We start from the raw sequence: 13,268 nt of genomic DNA on the forward strand, positions 1-13,268 counted from the left end.
CTCTGAGGTTGGCCCACCACCCCTGCCGCCCACCCCAGGGGCACTGCAGCCAGCAACCAGCAGCCGGAATCCAGAATCTCTGCATCCAGCAGGACTGCTGCCCCCTGCTGTACATGGAGGGCACTGCAGGAGGGGGAGTGTCCCCACGGGCCTGGCCAGCCAGCATCCCTGAGGGTGACTGGGTACCTGAAAGGGGGCAGGGAGGAGAGGGGTAGGCCTCCTGGTACAGTGCCGCCTGCCTTGCTCATTCTCCCGTCATAGGACTCTGGAAGAAAGTATTAACCACAGTTTGATAAAGGGTTTTATTGTGTCCCTTGTAAGCCCCAACTATTCTCTTGGAGGAAGCCCGGCCTCTGTGAAGGACCCAGAACCAGAGGCCTGAGCCGTCTGGGAGCCCCCCGTTCCCTACACTCGACCCCCACCTCCACGTCCTTCCACCTGCCCTCCAGCCCTGGCCAGTCTGGTTCGGGATCCCTCCCTTGTCACAGGGGTCAGCTGCCGGCCTGACCCGCCCCAGACAGCTGCCCCCAACCCTTCTGGGACAGGAAGCTGCCTTCAGGATCAGGTTCAAAACTGCTCCGGCCCCTCTGCTTGGTCACTTCACATCCAGTTCCTAGAACGTGCTGCGCCGCCCCAGCTCTGCAGCCCCACCGCCACACCCTGGACTTGGACATAGTGCCCCCGCCTCGGGCACTGTGGCCCTCCTTCCCTGCTGGACCCAGCGGAGCAAAAGGACAAGGGCACGGACTCTGCACCCAGATGCCTGGTTTGCATCTCAGCTTCTTAGAAAAGCAAATCACTAGAAACAGGTAATTGGATTACCCAAGGGATGGGAATTTGCTCATGTTTTTGTACATCTTGCCCAGGAGTGGAATCCAGATCGTGTCTCTCCTGGCGTCAGCTCCTGGGCCCCAGCCGTGTCCCCCACATCACGCCCCTGTGGTGCCCGGTGGAGGGCAGCCAGTAATATCAGTGTGTCTCTTACACAAGCATCCAGGCTCCAGCCCTGGGAGGGCCGCGCCTGTAACTCTCCCCGGATGCCTGTCTCTCCAGCTATAAGGGAGGCTATCCCTTACTGAGAGTGAGCTCCCAGTCAGGGTGCTCAGCCTCAAACAATCCACAACAGGACTGGGCTTTTTACAGCACAGCTATCTGCACCAGAACACAGAAACCCGGTCTCCTCGGAAAATGGATTTATTTTTATATTTCTAGAAACATTAGCTGGACGATCAGCACAGACATGGAGCAATCTTGATGGTGTTTATCCGGAGGACGGTCTGAGGACTCACGATAACTGCAAGACAGAGCAGGGCCCGGGCATGAACACAGATCTGGATGCTGTCAACCAGCTACCGCGAGACCCAGCCGCTGCCCGCTCTTTCCTCAAGGGTCTGCCTTGCACCAGCACCGCCCCGCAGCTGGGCGGGACTGGCCACCCAGTGATGTCCCACAGGCCGTGGTTTTTGGTCATCGCTGACCACCTGCCTCACCACTCACTCCGTGAGCGCCGTCAGACCCCACGGGGGCTGCAACGCCCCGGGGCCTGGAGGCCAGGGGCGCCCTTGCTGCGGCCCCCAGCCTGGCCTCCCCCACGTGCCCAGAGACCCCTGCCCTGCATGGGTAGGGGGGAACCCCTTCTGGCTACGCTGAGGCTACTGGAGGTGGCGGAGGGTACAGGAGAGGCTCCCTACTGACCCAACTCTAGTAAAGCTGAAGCTACCGCCTCTGGTACGTTTCACCGTTTGTAACCGAGGATTGTGGGAGACATACATCATCCCTTGTTATCTGCAGGGGAAGGGTTCCAGGACCCCCGAGGACACCGGCATCCAAGGATGCTCAAGCCCCTTAATAAGATGGCCTAGTGTCTGCATGTAACCTACACACACCCTCCCATATACTCTAAACCATCTCTAGGTCACATGTGAGGCCTAAAACACTGTAAACGCCATATGAACAGGTGTAAATACAATGTATAATATAGATCCTATGTAAGTACTTGGTGAAGCAAATTCAAGTTTTGCTTTTTGGAACTCTCTGGAATTTTTTTTCCTGCAAATTTTCTTTTCTTTTTTTTTTTTTTTTTGGCCCTGCGGCATGCGGGCTCTTAGTTGTGGCACGTGGGATCTTAGTTCCCTGGCCAGGGATCAAACCTGTGCCCCCTGCATTGGAAGAGCGGAGTCAACCACTGGACCGCCGGGGAAGTCCCTCCTGCAAATGTTCAATCCGTGGCTGGCTGACTCTGCGAGTGTAGCAGATGGGGATACAGGGGGCCAACTGCACACTTCCTGAGACAAGATGCTGGCAGCCTGTGGGTCCCGCCCCAAGGGGCTGTGACCTCCAGTGGAGGCCTCTGCAGGGACCTTTCTGTTCCCGCTTGTGGGTTTACTGGGCAATGGCAGGGGGCTCTGGATGGGAACAAAAGGTCGCGTGGGGTCAGGGAGACGGGGGAGACACAGCCCAGGCCGCGGAAAGCGGGCAGCAACGGCTGGGTGAGGGCCGAGGGGGACCCCTCCCTGAACCCTCGTCTCAGCCCTGCTCTGTGAGGCCGGGCAGGGAGAGGGGGTCTCCTGCCCCCACTCAGGGCACAGGCTCCCCTCCTGTCCCTACGCTGAGCCGCCAACTCCCACAAGTCACCACAAGGCCGCTGGGTGCGGCGGCCTCTCCACTCCCGCTCACCAGGCCCTGCCTGCGCCCCTGGGGGAGGCCCCTGCTGTGAAGTCCCCCCCTCGGGTGCCGGCCCTTCCCGCCGCCGCTTCCTCCCTTCCTGGCTGAGGTGCTGTCCACCCCAACACACGCTCACTCTGCATTTGTGACTCCTTCCTTCCCCGCCCCACGCCCCTCCGGAGGCAGCCACACCCGTGATTCTGCACATACCGTTCTTCCTTTAAAAAGGTGCCATCGTTATGTGTGTGCATAACGTGTGCGGGCGCGAGCGTGTGCCCCGCAGCACGAGGCTGAGCTCTGCGCCCACCTCCGGGCTTCACGACTCGGCCTCACCCTCACATAGCCTAAGATCATCCCTGCCGTGTGGAGGTGGGCCGTCCACTGCACTGGACAACATCCCACTGAGGGAATCTCCGTTTGCTCGTCCATTCCCCGTGGTGGACACGTGACCTGCTTCTGGGTTTTCCGGCAGGAACCCAGCTGCCCCTGACGTCTCCCAGGGCAACGCCCTCCACAAGGCCCGGAGTGGTTAGCGACTGCTACCCGCCCCTCCCCGCAGAGCCAGGATGCGGGCAGAGCTCTCACTGGTCTCACTGGTCTCTGGGCCACTGCACCCCTAAGAGCGCCCGGCAGAGGGCAGGGCCTCGTCCAACGTGGCCCAGTGCAGGACACGGGGCAACACCCAGAGGACGGGAACACAGCAGCCACGCTTTCTCCAACTTACTTCTTTTCCTTTTGTAGTTTTTCCTTTTCTTGAATCTCATATTGATTTTTGGCCACGATTCTGTCTTTTCAATGACTGTGGCTTCTACTTGAACAAGATCCTTTCTGGAAGAGAAGAAAACAAACAGTAATGTCCCTTCCTGATTATTTTTCAGTTTTACTAGTGCTTTACATGAGAACATCTAAATAAAGTTTAACTTCCTTTTCTGCCAGTTATCAACGTCATACGCCCTCCCTGCAGGCACTGTGAAAACTACCAAAAAGCACAACAAAGAACAGTGTCGTCCCACAGCAAATCTTAAAAGGGCCAAACTGCAATGAATGAGTAACAGGTCAACGATTTGTCCTGGATGCTCTGTACGCGGGATGCTACACTCCCACGGTGACAAGCGTGCGCGTGTTGAGCTTGGTGGTTGCAGCGGGTGTGACGGGAGCCCCTCTGCCCAGCCTCCCCGCCGGCACCTGAGAGCACGTTACCCGAGGAGGGGTCTGCCAAGCAGCGTGAAGTCATCGGCCCCAACCAGCAAGACCTGGAATCAAACAGGCGTGTTACCAGCAAATAACACAAAGCCCCTAGAACAGGCAGTGACCCGAGCACGCTGGAAAGGAAGCAAGGTGTCAGTTCCCCGAAACCAAAACATAGGCTTCCTCTGCTATCTAACTAGCGACTCCCTCAACCTGGGACAGAGGGGGTGCCAGCTGGCGCGTGGCTGTGTGTGCAGGGGTGCCGGGCTGCCTGCGGACATGCCCGCGCCGTCAGACCCGGACACGTGGAACTCGGTCATCCGGGTGAGCGGGTAACCTCCTATGGCAACAGTGGCTTTTAAAAAAATAACAACTTTTTATTGAAGTATAATACATACGGGGAAAAAATGCACAAACCAGACCGTGGTGTCTTTTATACAGTTCACAGTCCTGCTGATACTGCAAAGGTTGAGGTTCAAGGTATTCTTTTTTTTAATTTTTCTTTTTGCGGTACGTGGGCCTCTCACTGTTGTGGCCTCTCCCGTTGCGGAACACAGGCTCCGGACGCGCAGGCTCAGCGGCCATGGCTCACGGGCCCAGCCGCTCCGCGGCATGTGGGATCTTCCTGGACTGGGGCACGAACCCGTGTCCCCTGCATCGGCAGGCGGACTCTCAACCACTGCGCCACCAGGGAAGCCCCAAGGTATTCTTTTAATGACTGCAAAATCCTGCACGGCCAGGCAGCCTCTCTCACTGGAGGGGAACTGTGACGCTAAGTGTGGCCTCAGATGAAGACAGTTCTGCGACCCAAGTGCAGTGGGGTTCTCATTAGACATTGGGAGACTGTCTGAAATTCTCCTGATAAGAAAAAACCTTGACCGCATTAAGCTTAAATGTCTAAAGACAAAGCCTATTCTACAATAACATCAGTGGGCTATGTATGTTAGGTGATGACAAATAATGAAACCTTGCTTGACTCACTCTCAGCCCGACACATTCTCTATTGCTGGGTTTCCTACGTTATGAAAAACCACCTGCATTAGGTGGAGCTTCCCATGTTTTTGTTAATGTGAAATGTTTCAAAATAATGGCTTTTTAGAAATCCTCACAAACACACTCCAGAAGTCTCTTGTTTTAGATGTGAAAGGTAAATGTACTCTTGTTCATGAGCTCATGACAGAGCCACGGGGGTGACCGAGGAGAAGGACTGTGCTGGCTGCTGGCGTCCACACAGCGCCCTGGTTCAGCCTGAGCCGTGGTCCTGCTCGCATCACAGGCTGTGGGAAGACTATCTGAGAAAGGAGAGTTTAATGCTCCCCTGGGTGTAAATATGCAAAGAATCTACAATCACAAAGGAAGGCGGAGTTTTAAATTATAAAGAAAACCGTATTTTATATCACATCATACCAACAGTTAACCACGTCCTAAAAAAATGATCCGGGACAGAAATCTCATATTTTATCTACAGTTTTATGAACAGAAGTAGAATAGGCAAAAACCAAATAGGCCCCCGAACACAGCAAACAGAATCATAAGCGGAGGGCCGAAGCACTTGGCTAAACATGCAGGACACACCACACAGCAGTTCAGGACGGTCGGAAGATGGCCAGCGCCCTGCGAGATGCCTCTCAACCAGTGCTCACTGTTCAGCACAGCGGCAGCTGTCACGCCTAACGTCAGGGGTGTGTTAGAGCCGAAACGGAACATTTTCTCTTTATAAATCTGGGCCTGAGAACTCTTTACATCCCTAACTGGGATTTTCACTGTACCTGTGATCAGATATTCTCCTCTAAGAATACACTAAGGAGACGTGAGACAAACCCTTCTCTGTCTGACGTGAGACAGACACACGCTTCTCCTTAGAGAAACGTGCTGATCGTCTCCCTGTAAGGAGGGGCCCTACCGAGTGGGGCCGTCCTCAGGGAGCAGCTCTGCTCACACTCCCCTGACCCCACCGTGCCCACGCGGCCAGCCTGCCGCGTCCCCAGAGCTGAAGCCGACCCACAGTCTCACCTTCTCCAACCGGATCCTCTCTCCACACGCCACGTCTAACTTGTTTTCAATTAGAATCAGGTCTTCAGAGGTCACCTTCCACTGGTGGCTGGCAAAGTGCACCACGGCGAAGAGCCTGCCGTAGTGGCCCCGGGCGATCAGCTCATTCACCTTCTCCACCACCTCTGTGGGGAGAAGGGCGCTCAGGGTCACAGCTTCACCCTCACCCGGGTGCCCACCGCCCCGCCGCAGCCGCGACCCTGAGCGCCCCTGGAGCGGCGGCAGGGCGCGTGTCAGCAGCTCCTCTGTGCTCTCCCCACCGCGGGCCAGGGTGAGCCGCTGCTCCCAGGAGCTGGCACTGGGGTGCGCGGGGCACACGGGATTCTTACAGACGATCGTGCCCTGACGGCACAGAAGCCCCCATCCCCCTGCCATCCTCCGGCCTGAGCGCTCGGCGCGCCTGGCTTGGTTTCTCTGACCCTGCGGTGGAGAAACCCTCACCTGGTTTCATTCCCAGTCGTTATTAACAACGAGCCAGCGGCCTCGCCAAGTGAGAAGAGAGGCCTTCTTGTGGACAAGGAAAACCTAGAATTATCCCTCATGGCGCTGGATGCTTCCTGCTCGCGTCCGCCCACACCCACTGCCCGCTCCTACGGTCACCACCTCGCCTTAGGCCCGGCCATTCTCTCCCGTCCCAACCCTCCCGGCCTCGCCTGGGGCTGGGCGCACAGCAAGGTGTCTGCCCTGGAAACCGAGTCAAGCCCTCGGCTGCACCTGGCCAAGAGGCCGGAACCTCGCCTGCAGTTTTACTTTTCGGGCACAGCATCCGAAATAGTGTTTAAAAATTGGAAGATTCCACGCATTACTATGGACTTCCAGCTTTTGGAAACTGAGGATCTTGCACTCCCTCTCGGTGCTGGGCGTGGTGGCCACACTGCCCTCCTGGCGACACGCATTCTGTCTGACATGCCTCCCGACACCCTGATGGCCTCTCGAACACCTGGGCTGGGGCCGGCTTCCACCGATGACCGGGCACGTTGTTCCTCTTCCCTGAACTCCCGTTTCTACCAACAGCGGGGAGACAGAGCTGGGCCCCGGCCCTTGCGCCACCCGCATTACCTGCCTGCAACTCGGCTGGTGCCTTGGTGCCCTAGGAGGATTGGCTCAACGAATGAGGGTTTTGAACTCTGGTGTTGAGCGAACCTGAGCTTTCACGCTGCGCTATGTCTCGGGCACCTGGAAACGTGAAGTCCTTGTTCCGTGGCCAGGAGGCCCCCTCTGTGGTGGAAGCAGGGGCGCCACCCCCTAGCTTCTGCCTCTCTTACCTGCGTGGTGTCTGGCCTCCTCGATGGGGTCTGGCACAACAACTTCTGGCCAAGGTGGTGAACTCAGTGACGTTTTAGGGACGTATCTGTAAAAATATTTTACAGACGTGGGTCACACACACGTGAAAAGACAGTTCAAGATGTGTGAGAAATGACTGCGCTCAGCACACTAGGAAGGGCAAGGATCCAGCACATCTCTGATGCTTGTGTGGCTGGCGGGACAGCTGACCCCGCAGCTGTAGGCGAGCAAAACCTGCCCGCCCCAAAATGTCTCTCAGGCGTGCAGATTACTTCAAGCCGAAAACAATCAAGGCCCAAAAGACGCAGGAAGAAACTTTGGCAGGAGGCAGGCAGGCCTGGGTCTGCGCGCAGCTTCCTTAAAGACTCGAGATGGAGGGCCTGTCCTGGGACACAGCATCACCAGAGATGGCTGCGAGGAACACGGGGGCCCAGAGATCCGAGGCCGCTCCTGCCCCACTGTCTCTGCAGGCCCAGCAAACATTTATTCACCAAACATCTGCTTTTCCATCTCCACGTGAATTGCCTTCGTCCCCTTTGAAGTCTCAAACCCCTACCCTCAACATCGTCTTTTGTCTTTAGCTGAAGGTGCTACTTAAGGTGAGGGGTTCGGCCATTTGGGCGAGTGGCTCATTTCTCCTGGGTCTCTCCTGTGTGTATAGGTTATTAAACTTTGGTTTGACTTTTCTCCCGTTAACCTGTTTCATGTCAATTTAACTCTCAGACCAGCCAGAAGACCCCAGAAAACTGGGGGCCCTGCCGCTTCCAGAGCAGGGCCCAGGGCCCCCGTCACTGTCACAGAAGGTGCTGAACAGACCTGTGAAGTGAGCGAACGCCCTCCCTGCCGGAGTCAACTGGCCCCCAAATGAAGCTGTGCACCCCGGTTGCGCATCGTGTCTGAGCTGCCCCGGGCGGCCCGGCAGCAGCCAGCCGAGGACTGAGGGACAAACCTGGGAAGGGACTGGGGGCAGCAGTGGCCACTCACGGCGGTCACAGAAGTCAGCCGAGTTCACGAAAGCGCCCCTTAGAGTTTCTGCTTCCACCCTCACCCAGGGTGCCCACTGATCCTTTAGGGAAACACCAGGCCCTGCGTCCCCCCTGCTGAGAATCTCCGCTGCAGGAGCGCAGGCGGCTGCACTGAGAGCTTACTACGTGCCAGGCGCTCTTCTAAGCTCTTTTTTTTTCTAATTTTTGTATTGAAGTATAGTTGATTTACAATGTTGTGTTAATTTCTGCTGTACAGCATAGTGATAGTTATACACATACAGACATTCTTTTTTATATTCTTTTCTGTCATGGTTTATCTCAGGAGATTGAATATAGTTCCCTATGCTCTACAGTAGGACCCTGCCGTTTATCCATTCTGTGTATAATACTTTGTATCTGTTAATCCCAAATTCCCAATCCATCCCTCCCCCACGGCAACCACAAGTCTTTCTAAGCTCTTTTTTTTTTTTTTGCGGTACACGGGCCTCTCACTGTTGTGACCTCTCCCGTTGCGGAGCACAGGCTCTGGACGCGCAAGCTCAGTGGCCATGGCTCATGGGACCAGCCGCTCCGCTGCATGTGGGATCTTCCCGGACCGGGGCACAAACCCGTGTCCCCTGCATCGGCAGGCGGACTCTCAACCACTGCGCCACCAGGGAAGCCCTAAGCTCTTTTTTTTAAAAAAATTTATTTTATTTTTGGCTGCATTGGGTCTTCGTTGCTATGCGTGGGCTTTCTCTAGTTGCGGCGAGCGGGGGCTACTCTTCGTTGCTGTGCACAGGCTTCTCATCGCGGGGGCTTCTCTTGTTGAGGAGCACGGGTTCTAGGAATGCGGGCTTCAGTAGTTATGGCTCGCGGGCTCTAGAGCGCAGGTTCAGCAGTTGTGGCGCACGGGCTTAGTTGCTCCGCGGCATGTGTGATCTTCCTGGACGAGGGATTGAACCCGTGTCCCCTGCATTGGCAGGCGGATTCTTAACCACTGCGCCAGCAGGGAAGCTCCCTTCTAAGTTCTTTAAATGCAGAAATTCACTCGACTCTCATGAAAACCCACTAAGATGGAGACTAATATTGCTTCCATTTTGCCGAAGAGGAACGAAGCTCAGAGTGCGTGACCCTGCTCAGCAACCAGGGCTGACAGGGCGGGGCAGGGACGGGACCCTGTGTATTCATACCTGAGTATGATTTTGTCAAATTTACCTTCTGTAGTTTATATTAATTTTATGTTTTTCCTTTAACACTGAACGTGCTCTTTCAAATTACGTAAGGTCCTCCTAGAGATTCTGACACAACCATCCTGTGATTCGACCTTCCCAGTTGGAAATAAATCCCCAATTAGGAGTTAAAAGCTTTTGCCTAGAAAGACACAGCTGTGCAAGGCCCAGAACACCTTTGTCTTTGGGTGCTTGAGGTTCTGTCTGTATTTCTATATGTCAAGGGTCTGAGAAAAATACTGTCAAAAAAGGTAAAAGAAAACTAAATATTCTTGAAAACCCAAATGTTTGAAGTTTTGACTTTAGAAAGGAAAGGAAGAGAGTCACCAAAACCCACATTTTGATATTACCCTTGTGGAAATGAAGCGCTCTGCGAACTGAACCTTCGAGAAGCAGACCACAGGGAAGCTGAGGGAATAAGAGAAACACACGTAGTTACTAATACGAAACACAAACTGCCCTTTACAATGCTCAGTGTGCAAGTGCCGCTATTGTGACTGGCACCCGATTTAAACCACCACATCACGACATGTCTACAGAAAAATCTAGGCCAACAAAACTAAAAGAACATCACTTACAGTTACCGGTTATTACCATAAGCACCAGGATGTGTTTATCACACCATTGAAAAGGGCCTAAAACCAAATCACCTACCTGCTAACCTTGACCACAAGTGCCCACTAAGTTCAGGCCCTGTTTGGTGCCCCAGTGTGGGAGCGGCCTCCAGGACGCCCCGATGAGCCCACCTCCTGGCGTTCTCACCCGTGTGTTGTCCCCCGACAGGGCGCTGGTTTCTGTGACCAACAGCATGTGGCAGAAGTGACAGGACGGCACTTCCGAGACTAAGTTATAAAAGGGCAGCTGCTGTCCTGGGCGTCCTCTCTCATCTCTGCTGCGGGGCTGCTGTGCTGTGAGCAGTCCCTGGAGGGGCCTCCTGCCAGCAGCCCAGGGAGGGAGCTGGAAAGCAGATTCTGCAGCCCCAGCTGACAGCCTGACTTGAATCTAATGAGAAACTGGGAGCCAGAAGCACCTGCTAAGCTGCTGCTGGATCCTGACTGTCAGCGATGGTGTGACATCATACCATAATACACGTTAGGTATCTTAAGCTGCTGGATTTGGGGGTAATCTGGGACACAGCAGCAGATAACTAATACACCGACAAAGGTACCCACAGCCTACTGAGAAGGACTCAGAAATAAAATGCCTGGTGCTTAAGTGCAAAAAGCAGAGGACAGGTTTCTCAATAACTACTGTTGGTTTTACTTTTTCAATTGAGCTATAATTTATAAACCATAAAATTCACACTTTTAAAGCTCACTCATTAGCGGTTGTTCCCAATTCTTGGTCTTCTGGGCTGGTTTCTCTTCCCCTCTGCCATCTTGGTGTGCTTGTGGTTTAGACATTGGATCTTACCTCTTCTTTACCTATGACCGTTCCTCTGGTGACTGTATGAATTTAAATGTCACCTATACACTGGTGACTCCCAAGTTTACACCTGCAGCCTGGCGGACACGACAAACACCTGTCTCTTTGTCATCGTCACCTGCATGTCTAACAGGCGTCTCAGAACCTAACAAAGGCTCCTGATCTGCCCCTCATGCCTGCTTCTCCCGCATCCCTCCCCATCTCACGTAATGGCGACTCCATCTTTCTAGTTGCTCAGGCCCCAAATCTCAGTCATTTATGACCCTTCTCTCTCACACCCCTCAGCCAACCTATCAGCAAATCCCCTTGCCTCTCTTTGAGAGATCCAGGCTCTGACCACTTCAGTCACCCAAGCCTGGATTATTACTAACACCCTGCTCTCACCCTAGCCTCCTTCTCTGCACAGCAGCTAGAGGGATCCTGTTAAAACTGAGGTCAGATCACGTCACTACTTTGCGAAACTCTACAAGAACACCCCATTTCACTCAGAGAAAAAGCTGAAGTCCTTATAGTGGCCGACAGGGCAGTGGGCAGTGCGATTCCATCTGTCTCTCTGAGCCCATGCCTCACGAGCTTCCCCTTGTTCACTGCACACCTGCCGTTCTGGCCTCCTGGCTATTCCTGGAAGATGCCAAGTACAAGGGCCTATGCCTTGACTGCTCTTGCCCCGGACGCTCCCCCACCCCACGTGGCCCCCAGGCTAATCCCCTGTTTCCTTTGGGTCTCCACTCAAATACCGTCTCAGTAGAGAGGACTTCCCCACCCATCCTATTTAAAATTGAACCCTTTCTTCCCAACTCGTGCTTTATTTTTCTCCATGAGTCTTAACAGCTTCGAACATACTATGTAATTTGCTTCTTCTTAAAAAATTGCCTCTCTGCACAACCCTTCCCCCTGCGTCAGAATGCTAGCTCCATAAAAGCAGGGATTATTGTTTTATGTTTATAACTGATGTATTCGCTATCCTGGACCAGTGTTTGACCTGTAATAGGTGCTCGATAAACGGTGAATATACAAATAAATGAATGAAATCTACTCTGCTAAGCCATCAAATGAAGCCCCTGTGGAATACTGCATGATTGGGAACTTGTGATTGGCCTCTCTTGAGAGCCATCCCACCGATGAAAGCTCACAAAGTTTCTGCACCTGATCTGCTACCCTTGCCTATGGTCTTAGCTTAGCAGTGACCCCACTGGGAACAAATGGTGCCCCAGGATCATCCTTTAGTTCCCTAAGGACCGTGCCAGTGTCCATCCTGTTTCCTTCACTCACGCTTCAAGGTCCTGCCTGTTTACCATTTTGGTCACCCTCTCTTTACTCAGTTCACTTCATCTGTGCTTCTCTCTGAAAACAGTGGGTCTGGAATTGAACACAGCATTCTAGAGGTGGTTTTATGTTGGTAGAATGCAGTAAGTCCCACTGCTTTTGTAAAAACTTCCCTGCCTGCTTAAACCCAAGTTTTATTATGGAAAATGACAAGCATACAAAAGTAAAGAGAAGAGCGAGTCCTCCTGTATCTCTCCCTAGACTCAAAAGTTATCGACTCTTGGCCAAGCTTGATTCATTCACAGTGCCTCTGGCCCAACTCTGTGATTAAAGCAACTGTCAGTATACTTCTATGAAAGATAAAGATTCTTTACAAAGACACAACCACAACATCATTATCACACCTAAAAAAGGGAACAATTATTTATTATCATCAAATAGACATTCAGACCCAATTCTAAAACACACATAAACATTCCCTCACACAGATACACACTCCAACCGTTTCAGACAGAGGTTTATAGTGTTTCTGACAAACATAATCTTTTTGAGCCTCATGACAACCCAGCGCCTAAAATACAGCTGTTGCTTTTGCTGGATTGGTTACCATTAGGCAAGGACATTCATCACCATTTTCCAGATGAGGAAAATGAGGCTCAAAGAGTGGCTCGCAGCCTGCGGGTGATGGTTAAAGCACAGGCCTTGGAGCCGGACCGAGTTGTCTGATTCAGTCCACTTCCCTGCTGTGTGACCATAAGCAAGTTACCTAACCACTCTGAGCCTCAGTTTGTTCCCCCGGTTAAATACAGCCTATATGGAAGTTGGGGAGCTTTCATCAGCATTTAAGCTACTAACTAAAGGAACCAGGATCTGAACCCAGGTTTCCCCAACTCTAAAGTCCGCGTTGTAATCACCGAATCAAAAAAAGCGATTAACATCGGTCGGACACAGATACACTTGTGGCGGGACGGCGGGGCGCCCTGCTTCCTCCCTTCACCCCGCGGCGAAGGTCTCACCCTCTCCGGACCCCGACGCTCTCAGGACACTGCGGCTGCATGCAGACACCAGCCGCCCGAAGGTGACCGGCAGTGCCGAGGCCACCACAGCCGCTGCCATCTTCCCGCAGCCTAGACCGACACCGGAAGCGGAAGTGGCGCGAACCTGGTGCGTCGACGCACCGGGCCCGGCAGAG

General features: G+C 53.6%; 1 protein-coding gene across 1 annotated transcript; it reads right to left on the minus strand.

The window, feature by feature from the left end:
* Positions 1–1,178: 1,178 nt before the first annotated feature.
* Positions 1,179–13,228, minus strand: MRPL21 (mitochondrial ribosomal protein L21). Its single transcript, XM_081238818.1, has 7 exons — positions 13,093–13,228; positions 9,736–9,793; positions 7,170–7,255; positions 5,866–6,029; positions 3,865–3,917; positions 3,389–3,492; positions 1,179–1,294 (listed from the first exon to the last, which is right to left on the minus strand). The coding sequence occupies exons 1-7, from the start codon at positions 13,190–13,192 to the stop codon at positions 1,230–1,232; spliced, it is 630 nt and encodes a 209-aa protein (XP_081094944.1). The 5' UTR covers positions 13,193–13,228; the 3' UTR covers positions 1,179–1,229.
* Between the last annotated feature and the right edge of the window lie 40 nt (positions 13,229–13,268).

This window comes from Mesoplodon bidens (assembly GCF_964165515.1).
Source record: "Mesoplodon bidens genome assembly, chromosome: 7".
NCBI lineage: Eukaryota > Metazoa > Chordata > Mammalia > Artiodactyla > Ziphiidae > Mesoplodon > Mesoplodon bidens.

Excerpts from the sequence above, each read along its gene's own strand:
- MRPL21 (XM_081238818.1), bottom strand. The coding sequence starts at position 13,192 with ATGGCAGCGGCTGTGGTGGCCTCGGCACTGCCGGTCACCTTCGGGCGG. Across the intron at positions 6,030-7,169 it reads GGAGGCCAGACACCACGCAG|AGGTGGTGGAGAAGGTGAAT; the intron begins GTAAGAGAGGCA and ends TTCTCCCCACAG. Across the intron at positions 3,918-5,865 it reads AGAGGATCCGGTTGGAGAAG|GTCTTGCTGGTTGGGGCCGA; the intron begins GTGAGACTGTGG and ends GTTTGATTCCAG.